The following is a 23,481-nucleotide window of genomic DNA, read 5'->3' as shown; positions in this document are numbered from 1 at the left end:
TCTTTGCTCCTCCCCCCAGTCCCTGACAACCACTGTCCTTCTTTCTTTGAAATACAGACTTTTAAAATACAAAATTCAAAATTATTTCTTATGCATTCAAGCCAGGCTCTTGGGACACAAGTTTTACTTATGAGAAGTCATTCTCTGCCCTCTAGGATGAACCCAAGCTCATTACCTCATGCTGTCTTCAGCTTTCCAGAGGCCATCCTCCTAAGGTTTGGATCCCCTTTGGTGAAATTAGACCACATATGCAGGAAAGAGGAGCTACTTGTTTTAAATGCAAGAACCTAGACAGTGTCTCACCCTCAGCCGCCTCTTAATGTCAATTCCAGTTCTTCTCATTCCAGAAAGTTCTCCAATGGTTTGCACTGGTGTGCACAGTGCCTTCTGCTGACTTAGGAATCTTCTCAAACTCCACAAAGTAGGACGGAATGTGAGTAACTGCTTGTTCCAACTAGCTAATTTCTGACCGTGTTCTAAGGTTCAGTCCTTTACCCCTATTTCTTGGCTTCCTTATCCTGCCTGATTGATCTGCTAGTAACCAAAAGCTGACTGAGAATATCAGCAATGATCTCTCTAAAATGTAATCAAAAAACTAGATGAAAGTGACCAAAACAGGACTTCCCTGCTGTCCAGTGTTCAAGATTCTGTGCTCCCAATTCAGGAGGCGTGAGTTTGATTCCTGGTTGGGGAACTAAGATCCCACATTCTGCAAGGTGTGGCCTAAAAAAAGAAGTGAAAGTGAAGTCGCTCAGTCCTGTCTGACTCTTAGTGACCCCATGGACTGCAGCCTACCAGGCTTCTCCGCCCATGGGATTTTCCAGGCAAGAGTAATGGAGTGGGGTGCCATTGCCTTCTCCTCAATAAAAAGAAAAGAATGGACCAAAGCAACCATTTCAGCACTCTGAGAATAGATCAAAGGCACACAGCTATCTGAAAAGTGCTCGTGCTTTGACCTCAGGTAAGAAAATGGAAGTCTGTTGCATCGTGGCCCCTCCCGTTTCCTTCCCCATTCTTAGATCCAGGTTGGTCAATCCAGATGTTCTGTCCAGACAGGGCAGGCTGTCAGTACCAAAGTACCTCTGCCACCACTGAAGGGGCTCATTCAGTTTGAAGTGCCCATACCTCCAGCAAGAAACGAGGATGACCAGAGATGATAATTATATGGGCTAATATAAAAGACTGCAGTTATCTATTTCTCATGCCTTAACTTCTTTAAAAGACATACAATTATTTAAAGCAATAATTATAACATTGTGTTGTTGGTTTTATAACTTATATAGGTGTACCCTATATGACAATAATAGCACAAAAGCAGAGAAAGGAATATAGGTATACTGAGGCAAAGTTTCTACATATTTCTAGAATTTAATTAGTATTAATCTGAAGTAGATTGTGATAAATTAAGATGTATATTAAGATCCCTAAAAAACTAAATTATTTTTGAAAATTAACAGAATAATTTAAATGTTACAATGAAAATATTTAACATAAAAGAAGCCAGTCAAGACAGAGCAGAAGAATGAAGAAGTGAGTTGAGCTATAGAAAACAGATAAATGATGAATATAAATCTGACCATATCAATAATTACATTACCTATGAAATGACTAAACACTCGAATCAAAATGAAGAGATTGTCAGACTGGATAAAAAGGCAAAATCCAACTATGCTGTCTACAGAAGACACACCTATGCAAAGACACAAATAGATGGGAAGTGAAAGGATGGAGAAAGATATTCCATTAACAGTAACCATTTGAGAACTGAAGTGATTATATTACTGTTAGACAAAATAGACTTTAAGAAATATTACTCGAGACTAAGAGGGACATTTCATAATGATAAAAGAGTAGTAAGGAAAATTTAACAATTATAAATCTATGTGCACTTAACTAGAACTCAGAATACATGAAGTGAAAACTGACAACTATGTCAGAGATAACCCAAGCGAAAAGGGGGAAGCAAGGTTGTGCTAAGTCACTTCAGTCATGTCCGACTCTGTGCAGCCCCATAGACGGCAGCCCACCAGGCTCCCCCGTCCCTGGGATTCTCCAGGCAAGAACACCAGAGTGGGTTGCCATTTCCTTCTCCAGTGCATGAAAGTGAAAAGTGAAAGTGAAGTCGCTCAGTCGTGTCCGACTCTTAGCGACCCCATGGACTGCAGTCCACCAGGCTCCTCCATCCATGGGATTTTCCAGGGCAAGAGTACTGGAGTGGGGTGCCATTGCCTTCTCCTGAAAGCAAGGTTACTGCTTCCTAATCCCACCAACTCTGGTCCCCCACCTTACTCTCTGAAGTTACATAGCATTTATTATGATATATTGCATTCATGGGTTTACTTGCTCAGCTTGCTGCTAAGTCACTTCAGTCGTGTCCGACTCTGTGTGACCCCATGGACGGCAGCGCACCAGGCTCCCCCGTCCCTGGGATTCTCCAGGCAAGAACACTGGAGTAGGTTGCCATTTCCTTCTCCAATGCATCAAAGTGAAAAGTGAAAGTGAAGTCACTCAGTCGTGTGACTGAGCCCACCAGGCTCCTCCATCCATGGGAGTTTCCAGGCAAGAGTACTGGCGTGGGTTGCCAGTGCCTTCTCAGCTTGCTTAGCTTACTCAGAACTGTTTTGCCATTTGTATGTCTAGTATATAGAACTCTTTAGCACATAAGGGTTCATTTCAAAAAGTTAATTGATAGGTGAACGGCATCAGGCAGACAGGGGAGAAACAAAAGAGAGTTCCCTATTCCAGGAACTCTCAGTTGGTCCAGATGCCTTTAGTAGCATTTCCCAAATTGAATTCCTTGAGATGTTATTAATAATAGAGTCTGGGGCTCAAACTTGACCTACACTGTCAATTTCTTGGACATTCTCTGTACCTGTTACTGAGTTGAAATCTATTTTCTTTTGTTCTCAATCTCATTTGTCTAGATTTTTATTAATGTCTTGAGAAACAGCATTGAAGATGCCGGCCTAGAAAGTAGGACAGCTATGAGGGATTGGTGGGGTCCCAGCCCATAGAGTTGGATTGTACCCAGGCTGTGAGGAACTAGATATGAACTAGGTATGAAATCGGAGAAGGCAATGGCATCCCACTCCAGTACTCTGGCCTGGAAAATCCCATGGACGGAGGAGCCTGAAAGGCTGCAGTCCATGGGGTCACTGAGGGTCAGACATGACTGAGCGACTTCACTTTCACTTTTCACTTTGATGCATTGGAGAAGGAAATGGCAACCTACTCCAGTGTTCTTGCCTGGAGAATCCCAGGGACGGGGGAGCCTGGTGGGCTGCCGTCCATGGGGTCGCACAGAGTCGGACACGACTGAAGTGACTTAGCAGCAGAAGCAGCAGGTGTGAAATACAAGGAAATTTGAACTTTATTTTGCAGACTACATACAGTCATTGAAAGATTTTAGACAAGGGAGAAACATTGTCTAAATTGCATTTTATAAGGATCATGCTGGCAGGAGCACAGGTGACAAATTGGAGGGAAGCCCAGCTAGAGGCAGAAGGACTAGTTGGGAGGAGGCAGTGATCCAGGCAATAAATGATGACAGCCTGGACTAAGGCTGTGGTAACAGGAGCAAGGAGGAGGAACTAAATTAAGAGGACGTATCTAGGAAGCAGAGTTGACAGGTCTTTGCGATTAATTGCATTAAGGGTAAAGAGATGGAGATACTCATAAAGCATTCCAGTTTCATGATTTAGATGGTCGGCATGTGATGATAATATTCACATGACAGAAAAGAGAGAGAGGCAGAACTGTGGGGCAAGAGGTTTAGTCTGCGGTGCCCAGGAGAGTCCAGCTGGAACTTCAGATGTGGAGCTGAGGAGAGTTCTTGGCTGGATGTAAAGAGGGGAGAGTCTCTAGGACAATGGTTCTGTTGAAGCCATGGGTTTGGATTAAGCTACTCAGTAAGAGGACATGGGATGAGAAGGAAGTGGTCAGGAAATTGGACTTGAACTTCCCTGGTGGTGCAGTGGATAAGAATGCCTGCCAATGCAGGGGACATGGGTTCAATCTCTGGTACATGAAGATTCCACATGCTGAGGGGCAAATAAAGCCCCTGTGACACTCCAGAGCCCATGCGCTGCAACTGCTGAAGCCCACACATCATAGAGTCTGTGCTCCACAAATAAAGAGAAGCCACCACAATGGGAAATAGATGGGGAAACAGTGGAAACAGCGGCTTAATTTATTTCTTTGGGCTCCAAAATCACTGCAGATGGTGACTGCAGCCATGAAATTAAAAGACGCTTGCTCCTTGGAAGAAAAGTTATGACCAACCTGGATAGCATATTCAAAAGCAGAGACATTACTTTGCCAACAAAGGTCCATCTAATCAAGGTTATGGTTTTTCCAGTAGTCATGTATGGATGTGGGAGTTGGACTATAAAGAAAACTGAGCAACGAAGAATTGGTGCTTTTGAACTGTGATGTTGGAGAAGACTCTTGATATTTCCTTGGACTGCAAGGAGATCCAACCAGTCAATCCTAAAGGATCAGTCCCGAGTGTTCATTAGAAGGACTGATGTTGAAACTCCAATACTTTGGCCACCTGATGCAAAGAGCTGACTCATTTGAAAAGACCCTAATGCTGGGAAAGATTGAAGGCAGGAGAAGGGGACGACAGAGGATGAGATGGTTGGATGGCATCACCGACTCAATGGACATGAGTGTGGGTAAACTCCGGGAGTTGGTGATGGACAGAGAGGCCTGGCGTGCTGTGGTCCCTGGGGTCACAAAGAGTCAGACACGACTGAGAGACTGAACTGAACTGAACTGAACCACAATGGGAAGCCTGCACACCACAATGAAGAGTAGCCACCCCCCTCACCTAAGCTAGAAAAAGCCCATGCACAGTAATGAAGACCCAGCACAATCAAAAATAGATACGTTTTTTAGAAAAGGAGATTGAACTCTGGGGAACATCAACACAGAAGAGATTAACAGAGGAAGAGGACACTGCAAAGGAAGCAACAGAAAGGTAGAAAAGGAACCCAAAGGATGCCAGGAAACCAAGGCACAGAGGAAGAGAATATAATCAGCTCGTCATCCAAAGCTAGGAAATCAGGAAAAAAGATGAATGATAAGGAAAGGAAAGTACCATTGTATTCCAGAAATTGAATATAATTGTTAACTTTAGGAGAGGCGTTTCAGTGGAGTGGTGTGCTGGAGTAGAGTTAGCTGAAGGTTAAGTTAGGGTGAGCCAAACAATGATATATCAAATTGGAGATGAGGAAGTGTGGATAGGGAATATGTATGACTCTTCCAAGAAACTTTGAACAGAGAGCAAGAGAGTGCGAAAACAGTAGTTCAAGGGCTGGGGTTTTCAGAGAGGCTGTTTTCTTAAGCTTAAAAGAGAGAGGTGAGCCTGTGGATGTGCCCAGGGGAAGTCAGAGAGAGAGAGACGGTGATATCGCGGTGGACTGAGCAAGACTGCTGAGGAGGCAGGCCAAGTGGTACAGGTGAGGCCCCCAGCAAGATAGCCAGTAGTGTTTTTTCACTCTAGTCTTTTATTATCATTTGGTAAATATCCCTAGGCACAATTTTTTGAATAGATTCAGGAAATTGGGTAGAGAAGTCTTCTTACATATTTTTGGGTTCCTTACCATAGTATGTTAGATTCAGCAGGAACCTTTGCAATTAAAAAAAAAAATTTAAATCATTCCTCTGATAGATAACAACACTCTATTGCTTACAGGGAAGAAAAATAGAACCTAATTCAAGCCCTTCTACAATCTTATTTCAGCCTGTTTCTGCTAGCTGACCTCCTGGGTCAGTCTGCCTTGTTGGCTTGCCCACAGATGTACCATCCTGCTGTCTTTGCCCTGCTCCCAGCCCATCACTGTATTATCCCTCTTTTTACATACAGGGAGACTGAGAAAAAAATTCCAACCTCTTATGGCCTGTGAGGTCCTCTGGGATCTGCCTTCTTCTCGTGTGCCAATTATGTATGCAACTGTTCTCTCCATCCTCTCTTCTGTTCCTCCAGGGGGGAAGTCTTTTCCCGCCTCCAGATATTCACCCTTACTTTGACACTGCCTGGAATGCTCTTAGCACTTTTCATGACTGACTCTGTCCCCAGGTCTCCTCTCATCCAGTCAAAGCAGATCTATATAAAGCAGATCCCACACCCCATTATAAGTGATCATAACATACTTCTAATTTCCTTCAAAGCACTAAGGCCAATCTGTACTTATGTTACTCATTTATTTGTTTACTGTCTTTCCCCTTTCCCTCCAACAGAATGGAAGCTCCCTGAAGGCTGTACTCAATCTGTCTTATCTCCTTTTTACCCACCAGTGTCCAGTACAGTGCTTGACAAATACGTTTCATGAATGAATGAATCGTTCCTCCATAGTCTCAAAATCCAGCTTAAATCCCCCCTCCATAGTGAATGATGATAACAGCTTAGACATGCTTATAAGATGTTATCATCATTCACTATCGCAGCCGGACACACTTTGAGTGCTTACTTTGTTCCAGTGGTTACATACATTGTCTTATTTGATAAGCCCCCTTTTCTTCCCTTCCAGTTTACCTCCTATAACCCACATAGTAGTTATTAGGCCACACAATTTAGCCTCTTGTTTTATTTAATATATTACTGTTTTTGCTCCAGTGAAATAAAAATTTCTAGTGCTTCCCCATAGCACACACAGAGTATTTAAAGTAGGCTGAGTGGCCAAAATTGCCACCCCACCCCCAGGGTTCTAACAGTAACATAATAGCATCGATAAGCTGTCTTTCTTATAAACTTCTAACTGCTACTCTACTAACGTAAACCTCAAATCTAAGTCAATGTGCAAAAGAACACTCTATTCTGCCTGTTAGGTGTAGAAAACAGTTAAGGTGACATGGTTTGTGCTTTGAGGTAGAAGATAAGCAGTTCAGTCCCCTCATTTTCTAGAAGAATTTATTAAAATCTCAATTTCTGGAAAGGATTGTCTGGTCTGTCAGAAATGCTTGCAAAACCAAATTATTTCACAATGAGAAGTCATAAGAAGGGTTCCTAGCATTGTGTCGACGGTTGGGTTTAAAATGTCTGCTTTGCAGTGCTGTGGAATCCCAGCTGAAGAGCCCTCCAGGCCCTCTGCACGTGTAAGTATGACTTGGGAACATGGAATATCTCCTGATGGTGATAACAGAGAAGAGGATCCTTGCATACTCTTCCAGATGCTTCAACAGTCTAGAACATTCTATTCTACACCCAACTCTACATTTTGAGCTTGGATCAAAAGGAACATCCTTAAACTCCAAGGAGTCCTTTCATGGCAAATGATGACTTCAGGGGCAGTCTGTTCCTGGGTGTGGGGCCACACCTACCAACTGGATGTGGCTGTCCCCAAGGTCATTAATAAGCTTGGAGTCTGAACAGCCTTCATTTCTAGCACTCTACCCTTAAGAGTCATAAGAGTCATTCCTAAACTCTTCTTGGGCTCTGCCTACACTCAGTAGTGATTTTCTTCTCGAGTTCCACCCTGGGACAGATGTGTGCAGTCAGAAATGTCACCCAACCTGTCTTTCCCCACCTTACAAGTCAGCTGGAAGCACTCATCCTACCCGGTGTCATATTGGGTGTCCTTTCTTAAAGAGAACCTCCCCCTATTAGCAAAGTATCTTCCCTTAATTAAACCTTAATCTTGATAGACTCAACTGTTCATCACAGGGGAGGCTGGACAATGCTCTTCTTTACCAAGGATTCTGTTTTTTAGCTTCTTCAGTGGCCAGGGATGTAATTAAATGCCATTGTTTCAATGACACACATTTTCCATTCCAGCTGCTTGAAGCTCCTTTTCTGCTAAATAGTTTGGCAGTTATCTCTTTGGCCACCACTTATTTCCCGTAGGAATGGCCTTCCAGCATGACCTGTACCCCTTCTGCCATTTTACAGAGTCCTTGTAAGTTAGGAAGAACTCCTGCCATCTCAAGTAATGTCATGATGTGGCTTATTTATTTATGAGAGTAACATGGCTATTTTTTCTCACTTTTAATTGGGATTACAGGGGACAGACACCATCAGTTCAGTTCAGTTCAGTTGTTCAGTAGTGTCCGACTCTTTGCGACCCCATGAATCGCAGCACGCCAGGCCTCCCTGTCCATCACCATCTCCTGGAGTTCACTCAGACTCATGTCCATCGAGTCCGTGATGCCATCCAGCCATCTCATCCTCGGTCATCCCCTTCTCCTCCTGCCCCCAATCCCTCCCAGCATCAGAGTCTTTTCCAATGAGTCAGCTCTTCGCATGAGGTGGCCAAAGTGCTGGAGCTTCAGACACCATCAAGGTGGCCATAATTTACCAAAATGCCAGTTTTTGGAGTACACACAGAATAAGAGAAAAGGAGACAAAATTTGTCATGATCTTGCAAAGAAGGCTAGCCTCCGGCAGAGCCAAGGCCTCACATTCAGTCAACAGCTCGAGTTTAGGTACCAACATTATCTAAAGTGAGACTGTATAGTATCAAAGAGTGGGTGTGTTAGTAAATAATTTATCAAGTGTAAATAAATATTTAAAATACCACAATATAACCCTGCTTTTGGCATTGCTTTATTTGTTCATTTAACATATCAGGGAAGGAAATAAAAAAGTCTGATTCAGTCCAAACCTCTTGGAGGTCGTGGGTCAGGGTCCCACCACTAAGTTGGGATGAAAGGGGGACTTAAGAAGGCGGGGATTGGGCAGCAGGAGTTTTAGGGCCAGCTTCCAGGCCTGGGAGATTTGGGTTCTGCACTTCCGCGGAGACTCAAGAAAGTCGCTGCTAGAAGCAATGCACCCCGCATAGCCCTTGCCAAGGCCAGCCACCACCTGGCAAGGAGCACCTGGCTAGGCCGTATTGGGATGCAAAACGGGGCGTGGCCGCGGGCAGAGTGGGCGCGGCCTCGTTAGGAAGGGGCGGAGCCTTGGGCGGCCAGAAGGAAGGGCCTGGGCGGGGACACAGTGGTAGGTCCCGCGCGCGGGAGGGTGTCGGGCCCAACCCCCGAACTCCTTAGCTGGGAGCACCGGAGGTGACTTCGACCTAGCGCTTCTGCTCTGGGCGGGGTTGGCGGCGCCACCTCCAGGCTTTGAGCGCCCGCGGCCTCTGAGTGCCGAAAGGGCCGGGCATGCGCGCTCCGAGGACCTGTGGGCCGACGGCGCGGGTGCGGCGGGAGGGGCCGCGACCGGGTCTGTTTTTCGTTTCCTTTTCCTCCCTTTCTCAGGCTCATCCCCAACACCGGAAGGTGCAGGGGCCGAGCTACAAACGGCCCCACCCACTCTGCCCCCTCTCATGTCTGGCCACGAGGGTACCCATTCCTCTCTGGAACCCACGTATTAAAGCGGTTTCGGGGTACGCATTTATGGCCTTATGTCCCCCAAGTGAAAAGTTGGTGTTTAGCCATTTAGAAATGGGTACCTTGGAGAAGGAGAAACACTGCCGTGGGGCAGAAGAAAAAGCCTTGAGGCACTCAGGGGCCCTCACTGGAGGAACACCTCCTTCCTAAAGCCCTTGGCGCTCAGTTTGACAGGCCCGGGCCCCTGGGTGTACCCCTCCCAGAGTTCGGGATGCCCGCCTGGGGAACAGATTAGGGGCCGTGACGGTTTCAATACCCAAGTTACCAGCTTTGCGTCCTGGTTTTTGTCTCCCTTCTAGATCTCGGGTCTAGATGCTGAGTTTTTCAGGGCTGGCTGGAAGCCACAGCCCAGTCTCCAGATGGAGTCTAAATCCAGCCAGTGTGAAGACGAAACTCCTTCCCTATTGTGGGGTTTGGATCCTGTGTTTCTAGCCTTTGCAAAACTCTACATCAGGGATATCCTGGACTTGAAGGAGTCTGGCCAGGTACCAGGTATGTGGCTGGTCACGCAGGTGGCTGCTCTGGGCTGCATCTGCACCCCACCCTCCCTTCCCCCAAGGCTGCAGAAATCTGGGGCTTAGGGGCTTAGAAGAACCTTTCCAGTTGCAGCTTTGAAACTGACCTAACCTGCATCCTCAGACAAGTTCATTTCTGTGCAAGTTCAAAACAATCTAAATCTTTTTTTAAATAGATGTTTGGGGGAGTAACTTTGTACTAAAGAATGTTTTTACTTGGGTTTGAGGTCTTTCATATTTAAAAATGGTCAGTTGTTTTTCTCTGGGCCTGTTTGTGGTAGAAAACTTAGGCCTTGCTTCTTTGTCTAACCACTTACCTGGCCTGGGTATGGGTATGTGACTCACCTGTAAAGCTTAAGAGTCTTCTTTGTAAAGAGAGGATTAACTGTGCCTGATTTTCTTGTGGAGTTTGGTTTTGTTTTGAATAGATCAGAATCAAAATAATATAAACTCCCCAAGAGGAAAGACATCATCTGCCTTGTTCATCTATGTAATCCTAGCTCTTAAACAGTGCCTGGCCTCTAATGGGCTCTAGAATCATAGTATTTGGAGCAACAAAGCATTATAAAGTTAGAAATCATTTTAAAAATCAGAGTGGTGGTCACTAAAGATAGGATCTTCATACCTCCAAGTACAGCAAATAGTTTAGGATAATAAGTAATTCACATAACTATGGAAGAATCTTCACATGTTTATTATGCTATATGAGAAGTTTGATTAAACTGTCTTTGCTATTTTGAATGAATAGCAAGCTATGAGTCAGAAGTGGTTAAGAATCTCAAGTATGTACAATTTTAATGAGGCCACGTTTTTGTGTGTTTCCCATGCTCAGTACCAATATATTTGGATGACCTTATACCAAAGGCTTTTGTACAGATTTTTTCACCACACCTTTATTTTCTAAGTATTGTTGGAAATGATCTGGTTTTTTCCTTGGAAGGCAGCCATCCTTCCTCTCTGTTGTCTGTTTCTCAGACCAGTCTGGTATTCTTCATAACTCATCTCCTTGGGAAGAAATTAATTCGCACCAAATGCCAGTCTTGCTTAAAGATCTTCTGTAGGTGCTCAAGGAAGTATCAGGAACACGACAGGGGCCAAACTCTTCCTGTGGGTGAAGGACTTTATAATGTATTAACACATCGTGGAAAACTGCTCCCAGTGATCTTTGTTATGTCACTGGGGGTAACGTTTCAGATGTCATTTTTAAAACGAAACTGTTGCCAAACCCAGGTTTGTGTGCCGCTTGCCCAGCAAGACCAAAGAAACCGAAATGTTGGGGTTTGGAGCAGAGAAAGGTTTATTATAAGGGCCAAGCAAGGAGAACAGGCATCTCAGGCTCAGAAAACCCAAACTCCCTTCATGGTTTTCAGGGAAGAGTTTTTAAAAGCAACATTTGGAATGAGGGCTACGGGGTGTATGACTTTCTTCTGATTGGTTGGTGGTCAGGTAACAGGCTGCTATTACCGGAATCGCAATCATCAGTCTCCTGGTTCTGACCAGTCTTCTGGGGTTTCTGCTTGTAGTTACCATCATCCTGGGTGGGGGTTCTTAGTGCCTGCAGAAGAACTCAAAGACGTGAATGAGGTTGTTAGGTATACCCCTGGAGGGGGAACTGGGAGTCTGTTCTGTTTGCGGCACTATTGTTTCTTGACTGCTTGGGCTTTGCTTCTGCACCCCCCACTCCCCTAATTAGTGACTGCTTGAATCTGCCCTTTGGAACTCGGGGAAGGTCTAGGAGGCTGAAACCTTTTAAAAAAAAAAAGGCACAGAAATGCTTTTGTACCCAGGAGGGCCCCTGCAGGGCCCTGCTTGGTTTCAAAACTTCATGGTTGAAGAAGTCATTAACTAATTTCACAGAGTGATCTTCCTTAGACTATAGCATCCTGAAGGGTGGGAGGTAACTACTAATCTAGGTTTTAGTTTTGTATTGTTTTGCTGTTTTTGTGTTTGGTTGGGTTGTCATAAAGAAAAAAACTTTTATTTTGACCGCATAAAATTTAGAAATGCTTAAACAGCAAAGAATATCTTAAAATAACAAAAGTTAACCAAAAAATGACTTAAAAAAAAAAGAAACAAATGTATAATGAAGAATTTGGGTGGCCTTTGTGGGAGGCTCCTGGAAGATCTTTGGATTTCTGGAATGATAGTGTTTTTGTTATTCATGGTGGACTCCTTGAACCGGCTGAGTTTATGCTAATAAGGTACCTCATGCTGGGCCCCTGGGTAGTTTCAGGGTGGGGGCCTTTCAGGCCTGAAAACCCAACCAGGTGATTAAGAGGGTTGGTTTTGAGCCAGGTGACATCAATCCAACCCTGTGGGAGGGGAGGGGGACTGGCGATTGAGTTGTCAAGTGGGCAGTGATTGAGTCAGTCTGGCTTGTGTAATGAAATCCTCATTAAAACTCTGGACAGTGAGGCTTGGGTGAGCTTTCCTGTTTGGTAATCATATATCAATGTGTGAAGGCGATGTGTCCTGAGGACCCGGCAGCTTTATGCTTAGACTTTCCCAGACCTTGTCCAATGTATCTCTTCCTTTGGCTGGTCCCGGTTTGTCCCCTTCATTATAAAACTGTAGTCCTAAGTAGAGCACCTTCCCGAGTCCCGTGTGTCATTCTGTTAAAGTATCAGACCTCTGTTTGCCGTGGAGGGTGTTTGTAGCCAGTTGGTCAGAAGTGTGCATGGCCTGAGGCGCCTCGAACCTGGGGCTGGTGCCTGAAGTGAGAGTCTCTTACGGGAGAGACTCTGTCCTTAACCTGTGAAGTTCAACCTTACTCTGGCTAGTCAGCATCAGAATTGTCTTGCAAAATGGTTGCCAATTGTCAGCTCCCCTAAATTAACCTATGAATTTAGGGTTAAACTGATAGGATGTCGTGAAGTTTGACTATGGTGGTGATGTTGTTTAGGTTTGGGGTTTTGGTTTGGTTTGTTACAGATCATAACATACAGAAATGGCCTTTATTATTCTGAATTTCTTTATCTATATCAAGCTTTACTGATGGGATAAAATAATAATCTTTCATTTGAATAAAATACGATGCTTATATTATCTAATTGAAGACCCAATGACATGGATATAATGTATTTATAAGAATTATATTAAATGAATAATGTATTTTTTAAAAAATATTATCTTTAGACATTTTAATGCTATCAGACTTCAGTAAGAGTATTTGTGAAGTGAAGTCACTCAGTCGTGTCCGACTCTTTGTGACACCATGGACTGTAGCCTACCAGGCTCCTCTGTCCATAGGATTTTCCAGGCAAGAGTACTGCAGTGGGTTGCCATTTCCTTCTCCAGGAGATCTTCCCGACCCAGGGATTGAACCCAGGTCTCCCGCACTGTAGGCAGACGCTTTACCGGCTGAGCCACAGGGGAAGAGTATTTGTAGCATCAATTAAATAACAGCAGTTAGATCAACTCAATGGATGTGAGTTAACTCTGGAAGTTGGTGAAGCCTGGCATGCAGCAGTCCACGGGGGTCTCAAAGAGCCAGACACTAGTGAGTGACTGAACAACAACAAGACCAACAAAAAGTTGCTTTTAAAAAAGAGAATAAAAGCCGATGTCTCGCAGTGGGTGTGGCTGTTCAGGTCATTGCTGTGAAAGCTGAATCAAAGCTGCCTGTGATCCTGGGTCCCTGAGCCCTCCCAGCATGATCGTCCTCCTTCCTGGGGACCTGACGATCCAGGTAATGGATCCCCTGAGGTGGTTGGGGCTCTGGGAGCCGCATGTGGAGCAAAGGCAGCAGGAGTGAAAGGCCCACTTCACAAAGGCTGCAGGTTAAACTCATTGTCAGCTAGTGTCTGTTGTGATTTTTTCTTTGCTCCTCAGGCTTTCTCTCGGTCCGTCGAGCTGCCATCCACATTCCTTTTCTCACAGAGGAGACTTGGTGTTGAGAGAAGAAAGTGGCTCTCTCCGTCGCTTTTTCAATGTCCTCCTCCTTCTTGTGGAGGTTGTGCTTCTGAAGTGTATCATCTGAGTGTCTATGCGCTGGGGGAACTTCCTTCTCTACTTCCAAGCAGTGTATTTCCTCTTCAAACAGTTTTCTCCGAGTGATTTTACTCAAACCATCTGTTATTTTCTGCTATATGTGTCCTTCACTGTTCTATCTTGCTTTTATGTTTTTCCTTGTTATTTTGCATCTTTGAGTGACTTTGGCCTTGAAGACAAGCATTGGCAGTCTATGATATGAAAGTTTAGGGGGCTCTCTTTTCTGTTTTCAAGAAAGCCTACCCTGTCCTCAAATGGAGACCTGTTCAGATTTTTAAAATTGTTGCCCCATCCAGAGTTGGTAATGTCAGAGGACTGGCATCCACCCCAGGTGACTTGAGAACTTGGTTGGCTTTGTGTCATCAATCCTGTATTCTCCATGTTCTTGCCTTTTCCATGTACTTCAGCCCAGGTGGAACACCTTTTGGCTGGCGCTTCTCCCCTTCTTAAAATATATCCACTCTTCGTTATAAAAACCACCATAGCAATACATACCAGGGTATCCCAGGAAGACCCAAAGAGTCCTGGGGCTTGTTTCAAACTTATGTGGCTTCAAGGCCAGCTGGAAAGACATTTCAGGGGCAGGCAGCAGGCCCTCCAGGGATCCACAAGGCTCCATGGCTCTGCCCTTAACTGCTGGTGTCCTGGGAGCCACAGCCAACCCCACAGAGCCTGGTGGGCTGTTGGCGTCTCTGATGGCACCAGGAGCTCACCGTTTCTAAAGCCTGACAACCAGGACCGACCTTCAGTTAGGTTGGGGGAGGGAGAGGCCAGTCAGGCTTTAGAGAGTTCTCCCTAAGTTAGCTCTGCTCAGTACTCAAATAGAGAGTCCGGGGCATTTGGGGAGGCAGAAAGGGCTGACCACAGCCAGAGACCAGTCTGGCACTCTGGTCACCATCACCCCCATCCGGCCCTACAGCAAAGCTGGATGAAAGCAAGGTCCGCTGTCATGCCCCCTGTCTGCGTGTGAGCGTGTCCTGGCACGGTGGTGGCGCAGAGGATGCCATGCCCCACCCCCTCATTTAAACTTCCCTTCTGCCACAGGAAGCCTGAGCCTGCCAGCAAAGGTCCTGTGGGACCTGGCCACCTCTGAAGGCGCACTCTCTCCTTTGTGTCTGGTCAGTGCAGGCAGGCAGGGCCGGGGGACTGACTGTCTCCCCACAGCTCATCAGTGGATTTCAATGGTGAGAACTCAGAAGTCATTCAGGAACTGCCCTACTCTGGAGATTTCCTGGATTTTCCCTGGAGTCAGTTCAACCCTGTTCAATCCAGGTGTTCCTAGAGGGAAGCGACTCTGTTCCAGGAGTGACACAGGGACCCAGGCTCCTTAGCCCATGTGGCCCTGCCACTTCAGCTCTTGGCCCCCAAGGTTGCCCTCTGCACATGCTCTCCAGTCTGCTAAGTCATCTTCAGAAGTCTGCCCCTGCGAGGGAAATGGCCTTTCTTTCGGCTACATTTGACACCTTCAAACCATGTCTCCCTCTCCTAAAATCTCAGGCTGACTGAGGCTCAGAGTCTCCTTGTCCATCTCCCACCCAGGGACTCAACCATGGGTGACAGGTTCCCAGCCCCTGTATCCACGTGGGAAACAAGAACCATCAGTGAAGTCATTCTGGGGGTTTCTGAAGGGCTTCAGAGTTCAGTGCAGGGCCCCCTCCCCCCAGGGGATGCGGAGAAGATAAGCTCTGAGCAGGCTTGGCAAGAACCAGAGAGCATGAGGGTGGCCAAATGCTGAAGTGATAACTGAGTCTTTGTTTACAGTTCATGTATGTATTTGAAAAGGAAGTCACCGGTTAAGTTTATAGCCTCTTTCTGAAAGTAAAGAATTCAGTCTTCATAGGGAGGAAAAAAAAAAAAGAGGCTAGGGAAGATTTTAATGCAGACTCTTTAGCTGCAGGTGATAGGAACCCAGTGCAGGTAGCTTAAGCTCAAATAGGCAGTTCAGGTAAGGATGTTGGGGGTTCCCCAGGAGGTGGGCCAGCACTGGGGCCTCAGGTGGGAATGGGGGACTCACCAGTGCCAGGAGTCCCCCTCTCTGTTCCGTCTCTGTCACTGAGTCCAGAAAAGGCCTCTGGTTGTTGGGGGGTAGGGTTCTCCCTCTCAGGTTTCTTCTCTGGGGGGAACCTGCCTGCTGGCATCTATCTGTTGCCTAAGCTTTGGAAGTAGAATTTTTAAAAGAGAAGTTTTTGAGTTGTAATCTGCTGCTGACCCCAAAGGGTCATGTTTTGTAACCTAATTATCTTCTCTTTTTCTTAAAAAAAAAAAAAAAAAAAAGCTACTGCTAATTCGTAGAAATGATGACTGGTTTCCTATAAAAGCCAAAGAAGCCTTTCTGGTGGTTTGCTCTCTCTTTCCTTTTCCAGTCCCTCAAAACATAAGTACTGTGTCAGGTCTCATAATACGATGGCTGTCTTTATGGCCTTATGAGAGTTCTACAGGGAGGCGCATTTCATTGTCACCGGTGGAGAGATTAACCAGATGTAGTTGGGGAGTATTGGTTTTCTCTTTTCTGTACTCGCACGAGCTTCTTAAAAACCAGACTTTCATTTATAACCCTTGAGGAAAAGACACCTGCATTTCTTAGGGCTTGGCATTGGTCAATAGCCGATTCTTATGTCTGAAATTTTAGCAAGCAGCATGCCACTGAGTTTCTGACACAGTTAACATTTACTGAAGCAGAAAACGTCATCATACATTATATGGACTTTGTCTTCTTCTTCCCTTTAATTTCAGGTGTATTTTTTTACAATGGGCATCCAATAAAACAGGTGGATATCTTAGGAACCGTAATTGGAGTGAGAGAAAAAGATGCATTCTACAGTTATGGAGGTAAGAACAGTTGTGTCTGACATTGAGTTTATGTGGAAGGACCACACTTAGCTGGACATTGAATCTAAAGAAACCCCAGCCTTTCAGAGCAGCAGTCTCTCACAAACTCTGTGTACTTGGCCTCTAACCATTTGCAGCCACCAACCTGGACTAAGTGTCAAATGAAGCAACAGGTAGGAATGATACTGACGAATACTGTCGGGTGACAGTTGTTGGGGAGCTGGGAGACAGAAGAATTAAAATGCAGTCCAGGGTCACTGGCTGATCAGGGACAGACACCTGATGCCTAGGGCATAGCTATAAATAGCAGAGGATGGTAGTATACGTTTATATTGATAACCTTTAAGAAGGCCAGACTAACATTAAAGTAGACTTAAAGAAGATGGGGAGAGATGAAAATAATTTATAAGATTTATATCCAAAACAGTTTTTAAAAAAAACATTTTGGTACGCAAAGGTGTAAGTATTCTTTACACCTTTGGGTTATCAGAAAATTTCCCTTCCCTTATGATGACAGAAACTAAATAAAGGGTTTCTATATAGTTTGAACACCAGCAAATTGTTAGAATATGATTTTAGTGTCACGGGTCTTAATTTTTTTTTTCATTGAATTTAATGTAATCATTTTAATATATTGTCTAAAATTCTCATAGTAAGAGGCCAAGCTAAATGTTTTGTGGGAAGCTTAACTTTGAATTCCAAACCTTTGCTGTAATTGACTTTGTCACTTTTTGTTGTACTGACTTGGATTGGCATTTTTGTTCTACTTGAGGGGAAAACAGAAGGTAGTTGAACTAGGTGACCAAGAACATCCCCTTGACTGTCTGTGTGTGGCTGATAATTTACAGATACAGTTCCTTCAACATACATTCATTTTCCTGGGGATGATTGTCTTGTGCTTATGACATGTGAGAGGGGAGATTTCTCTCACTCTCTGCTTTTTCCCAGCCTGCATATATTTTTTTTAACTCTAAAATAGACCATTTTGTCATATATCCCCATCCTGGATCTCTTCTCTGCCTTATTTTACCAAAGATACTGGTTCTCTTTTCCTCCAGACAGTTCAATAAACATTCACCAAGCTCCTGTAGCATTCTCAACTGCTGGCTCGTACCTTATCTCTAAGACATTATAGTACTTCCTCTCCAAGTACCAGTGATGAAATATTAGTATCTTTCAGTTTATAGAGCACTTCTACATGCATAATTTCATGTTGTTCTCGTCCTGATCTTTTGAAGTAGAAAGGGCAAATATTATTGCCATTTTATAGACGAGAAAACTAAAGCTCAGTTATTTGTTCAAGGTTCCACTGATGATCCAATCTCTTTACTGACTCCAGTGTGCTGTGTAGTCTCTGTATAACTCAAATGTGGTTTTTCTCTCTCCTACGTCCCTCCCCGCAAAAGATCAGCTGCATCTTTTTTTTTTTTAACTTCTGTTTATTTGACTTAGGTCTTATTTGCAGCATGCAGAATCCTTTTTTTAGTTATGGCATGTGGAATCTAGTTTCGTGACCAGAGATTAAACTACCCAGGCCCTCTGCTTGGGAGCATGGAGTTCAAACCACTGGGCCACCAGCGAAGTCCCTGCATCTGGTTTTTAATTTTCTGATTTTTAGGTCAAAATGTGGCTATTTGAGAACATTAGTCCTGGCTCTAGAACAAGGCCAGATATAGTGCCTCTGACCTAAAAGGGCTTCATCTAACCCCTTTTCTCATTATGAAAAGATGAAGGTGATATGGCTGCTTCTTCCCCAATAACCATTTCTCTTAGACTGGATATCGTGAGAGTGTGACACATTTGTGGTTTGTGGGGACATGAAAAGCATTTGAAGGTTGAAAGTAGAAACATTTCTGCGACTTTAATTCTTGTGAGGCCTGCTCAAGAGAGAGCTACACACTCCCTGACATTCTTAGGCCCAGCTTGGCTCTTGGGCTACCTGCCAGGCGGCCACTCCTGCTGTCCCAGGTCCTGTTTGTTCCTCCTGACTCACCCCACTCCTGTATGCTCAATTTGCTTCCTGCTTAGCCCGATTTTCATCCCATGGCTGAAACAAAAGGTCAGCAGCCCAGGTCATGCCACCCAGTGTGGAAGGACTGCCCAACACTGTAGGGACCCTCCCCTTCTAGGGCGTTCCCGCAGCGAGACCTCAGGGCGTCGGGATGGGGTCTGCCAGGAGAGGTTACAAACCAGGAAGTCAGAGAGTTTGGTGGGGGGATCCTGAGCACACACAGCACCTGGCAGCAACTCAAGCTCAGACTTAGAATCCAGGGAGACTATAGTTAAGACCAGAATGACCTCACGTTTTCTAGGACAAATGCTCGAGTGCTGATATTTTTTTACTTAACATAGTAAATCAAGAGTTTTAAACTGGCCAGAAAAGTAGTGTTGCCTAGAAGTGACATATATTTTATTGATTTTTTTTTTTTTTTGCTTCTTAAAATGATACTCATTATAAGATAAAATTTAAAGCCAGAGAAAATTTTAATAAATTTTCATAAAATTCCTGTGAAAATCTATAAATCAGACAAAAACAGTGTCAGTGTTTGGGTGAACATCCTTCCTATATGTTTAACATGTTCCTAATATGAAGAAGCGGGGCTTCCCAGGTGGCGCTAATGGTGAAGAATCCACCTGCCAATGAAGGAGACGTGAGAGACACGGGTTTGATCCCTGGGTCAGGAATACCCCCTGGAGTAGGAAGTGGCAGCCCATTCCAGTATTCTTGCCTGGAAAACTCCATGGACAGAGGAGCCTGGCAGGCTACAATCCATGGGGCCACAGAGTCCGACATGACTGAGCGCAATATGAAGAGACATAGATATTCCTTCTTTCCTCATTGCTATTATGCATATTTCTTTCTCGTTTTAATATTCCTGAAATTAAGCTTACAGTCAGTGTATACATTGACTTTGGGGTTCCTTCTATATTCTCCAAAAGAAACTTTTATAAATATTTTAGTGTCTTAAGATCATTTCTATCAAAACAGACTAATATTTTATACAAATTAGATTACATATTTGTCTATATATATCATTTCTATTTTACAGTGAGATAACTTTTAACAGCAGTGACTGTAAAACTGAAAGGCACTCAGTTGGGTCCAAATTTGATACACATTTCCAAACTTAATATCTTTAGAAATTTGGTGTGAATTTACATTACACTAACAGCATGTGAGGGTATCAGTATTTTTAATGTTTGTCATTCTAGTAGTTGAGAAATCATTTAAATTTTCTTCTTTTTTTTCTGGTAACTAGTAATTTAGCATACTGATATATGTCTTTTTTAATACCTTTTATACCTTTCATGAATGGCATATTTTTTTTCTTTGCTACCTTTTCTCTTATAGTCTTGATCTTTTCCTTATTAGTTTCTGTGATTTCTTTATATATTAAGATATTAACCCCATCATTTGTAAAATTGCTATACAGTATTAGTTTTTAGTTGTTCAAATATATCAGATTTTTTTTTTTTTAATGAATTCTGATTTTCAGGTCTGCTTAAAGAAGTCTTCCCCCCACCAACTCTAAGTCCAGGGTTGAAAGTATTCACCCATATTTTCTTCTCATCTTCTGAAGTTTGCCTGTATTATATTTAATAAGATAAAATCCATCTAGAATTTAGTTTAAGAAGTCTTCTCAGATTCTGCTTTCAACACAGATTTAAATCAGCAATAAAAAGATTTTGCCATGCATTTCTTCTGTATTACACAGTGTACTTTTTTAACAGTCTAGCTGTTGGTTTTTTTAAAAAATCATTTAGCCCACTGACCCCTTGTTGATCAGTCTCTGTTCTGAGATTGTCAGAAATAAAGCAAAGAGAAACACTTACTATCCCTGATCAAACATCTCTAAATTTCTCTGCAGTTGTAAATCCAAGTACAATGGAAATTCTTTTATTTTTCTTTTGCACTGTGGATAAAATAAGCCAGACCAGTACTGTTTGTGTGACCAAGATATAATTATGTTGTATCATGAAAGTAAAACATGGCTCTCTGTGATATGCTTAGCTTTCCTTACATCCCCTGCAGTGATAAGGCCTGGGCAGAAGTTAATACCCTTGAGATAGGGCAAGAGAAACGTTGACTACATTCTGCTGGGCTCATGTATTACATTGACATTCCAGAGAATCAGTTCCCACTGGGGTGTGGTAAGCAGTTATTTCTAAGGGTGGAAAAAAGTTTGATCAGGGATTTGCCTAACCAGGCTATTGAAAAATGTCATCTTTCAGTTCTGCTGAATGTAATGGCAGTGTGGTAATTTACTAGTAATGGCCCACATCTCTGTTCACTCTTTGATACTTCTATTGCAGTGGATGATAGCACTGGAGTTATAAACTGCATCTGCTGGAAAAGGCTGAATAATACCAAATCCTCATCAGGTAATTTTATTTGCCATGCTTCTTTACTTTTATGGGGCTTCCCTTGTGACTCAGCTGGTAAAGAATCTGCACGCAATGCAGGAGACCTGGGTTGATCCCTGGGTTGGGAAGATCCCCTGGAGAAGGAAAGGCTACCCAGTCCAGTATTCCGGCCTGGAGAATTCCACGGACTGTATAGTCCATATAGTCCGTGGGGTCACAGAGTCAGACACGACTGAGTGACTTCCGCTTCACTTCACTTTACTTGTACAGCTGACCAACAGATGTAACTCAAGCTAGCTCAGGGCAACAGCGGTAGTGCTAATTTTCATATTTATCCATTGGTGAATTACACTGATAACTTGAAGCGCTATACCCAGAACTTTGGGTGCTCTGTAAACTGATATAGGGGAGCCCATTGCTTTTCTTGCTTCCATTTCTTTGGTGCTCACTTCCTCCTAAGCCTATAGGAATGTGAATAGATAACTAGAAGTTTCAGCATTTCATTTTTACCATCCAGTTATTATAAAAGTCAAGATGTTTTAGCCTAGTTGCTGATCAGGTGAGAATCCCCTTGCTCTGGATGTATCATTTGACCAATGCTCTTTTGAAAGCCTTGGCCCTGATATGGTTGCCACTGGCTTCTATGTTCGCATGATCTGGATTTTCTGAAATCTCTAGCTTATTTATACAGACATACCAGGAGTTCTGAGACTGATGAGAAGGTAAGATAGGATTCCTTTGAAGTTAGCCATTAAATAATACAAACTAAGGAAGAACTTTAAAATTGTATTGAACTCATTGGCTCTAACTGAAACATCTTTTAGAATTTCTTGAATATGTTTTAGTAGTCCTTACGTAGTTTATGAGCTGCTTAAATTAATAATATTAAAAAAATACATGTATTATATAATAGTGGTGATCATTTTTGGTTCTAGAGAAGCGATGGAAACCGCTTATTTCTTATTGCTCTCTTTTTGCAGCATGTGCAGTATGGTGCCGTGTGCACTGGGGTTATTCAGTAACTATTGACAGCTCTGATATCTAACATGTGCTATCTGTGTCCTTCTGTCATACATGGTGAGAATGTATAACATTTGGAGTCGTTTCTTCTCTTTTTTTCCCCTGACATTACCTGTGAGAATCTCATCTCCCTACTTTGACTCTACTGACCAGTAGGGATGCTCCTTTGCTTAATTTTTGGATGTATTTACATTTAGAATTTAACCATCATTTTCATATAACTTTGATATTCCCATTTCCTAATTTGGGAACATTTGTATCAGTGGTACTACTAAGCTGAGGAAGCTTTGTGGATTTAAAAAAAAATGAAGGGAGACAACAGGTTTTTATGCAGATGCGTCACAAGGTATGAAATAAACCTATGAAACAATCAGATATTTGAATTTTCATGTATGTCCAGGGTATTAAAATTACTTCCAGGTTTGTGGTTGTATTGTCACGATCTTCAATCAGAAGGGGTAGTTTCAATGTGCTGTCTTTAGACTGAGGGTCAGCATGCTTTTTCTGTCGGGGCCAGACAATAATTGTGTTCTGCTTTGTGGGCCCAATGGTCTGCATCTCAACCATTCAACATCACCACTGTAACACCAAAGTGACTACAGGTAGTACTTAAACAGAGAGTCATGGTTGTGTTTCAATAAAACTTTATTTATAACAACAGATTGTGGATGGATTTGGTCCATGGGCTGTCATTGATACACTGCTGTTTTTAGACATTGTTTTCATTTTAAAAATCAACTGTTTTTTAAAAAAATACATCATATCATCAGATATATTATGTAACTCTTGGTAATTTTTAAGATAAAATGTCTATTAATACTGAAAGTGAGATTTTAAAAATAACTGTAAGTAGACCAATAGATGAGTAGTCACAGTTAGTAGCCTTAATTAGAAATTGCTTTGAGAATAAAAAGTGAGGGTAAGGGTACAAGGAGAAAGCCTGAAAGTGATCCTCATCATGTTATATATGAAGTGATATTTTAAAATTGTTCCCAACTAGCCCATTCTGTCCTTTTAACTTAATTGCCCTCAGTTTTAAAGCTTTCCGCTGGAAAGTGGCCATTGAAGACTAATTTTTTTAAACAAAATTTAGTCTAAGTCAGAAATCATGTTCCAGTTGGTATCTGGGTAAAAATATAATATCAACTCTTATAAATGTCACATTGAATGTACCATTTGGACTCAGCTTATGAGAAAAGTTAAGAAAGCTTGGCATTTAATATTAGAATTTTAAAGGGGATTTATCTTTCGGAGTGGAATAGGCTACTTAAAATGAAATTTTCAGACTCCAACCATCTCATTATACTCATTAAATTACACAGCTTGAGCCGTCCTTTCAGCAATTTGGTTCACCCTTTAAATGAAAGCTGAGCCTCTTTTTCTCAGACCAGCTCTCAGTCTGCTCATTTCAGCAGTGCTATGTGAATCATTTATT

General features: G+C 43.2%; 1 protein-coding gene across 3 annotated transcripts in view; it reads left to right on the top strand.

The window, feature by feature from the left end:
* The first annotated feature begins 9,048 nt into the window (after positions 1–9,048).
* The window catches only part of STN1 (STN1 subunit of CST complex), a 36,792-nt gene continuing 22,359 nt past the window's right edge, over positions 9,049–23,481 (top strand). For 2 of the 3 annotated variants that reach the window (XM_068961652.1, XM_068961650.1), the window contains exons 1-4: positions 9,049–9,160; positions 9,627–9,819; positions 16,566–16,661; positions 20,976–21,044. In XM_068961652.1, the coding sequence (XP_068817753.1) occupies positions 9,687–9,819; positions 16,566–16,661; positions 20,976–21,044 (298 nt within the window). In that variant the 5' untranslated portion in view covers positions 9,049–9,160; positions 9,627–9,686. Of the gene's footprint in view, positions 9,161–9,269; positions 9,324–9,626; positions 9,820–16,565; positions 16,662–20,975; positions 21,045–23,481 lie in introns of those variants that run through there. The other variant, XM_068961651.1, reaches the window with a different exon arrangement.

Source organism: Capricornis sumatraensis, chromosome 23, assembly GCF_032405125.1.
Source record: "Capricornis sumatraensis isolate serow.1 chromosome 23, serow.2, whole genome shotgun sequence".
Lineage (NCBI taxonomy): Eukaryota > Metazoa > Chordata > Mammalia > Artiodactyla > Bovidae > Capricornis > Capricornis sumatraensis.
The sequence above is the reverse complement of the archived record's forward strand: the minus strand, read 5'-3'. Positions and strand labels throughout refer to the sequence as shown.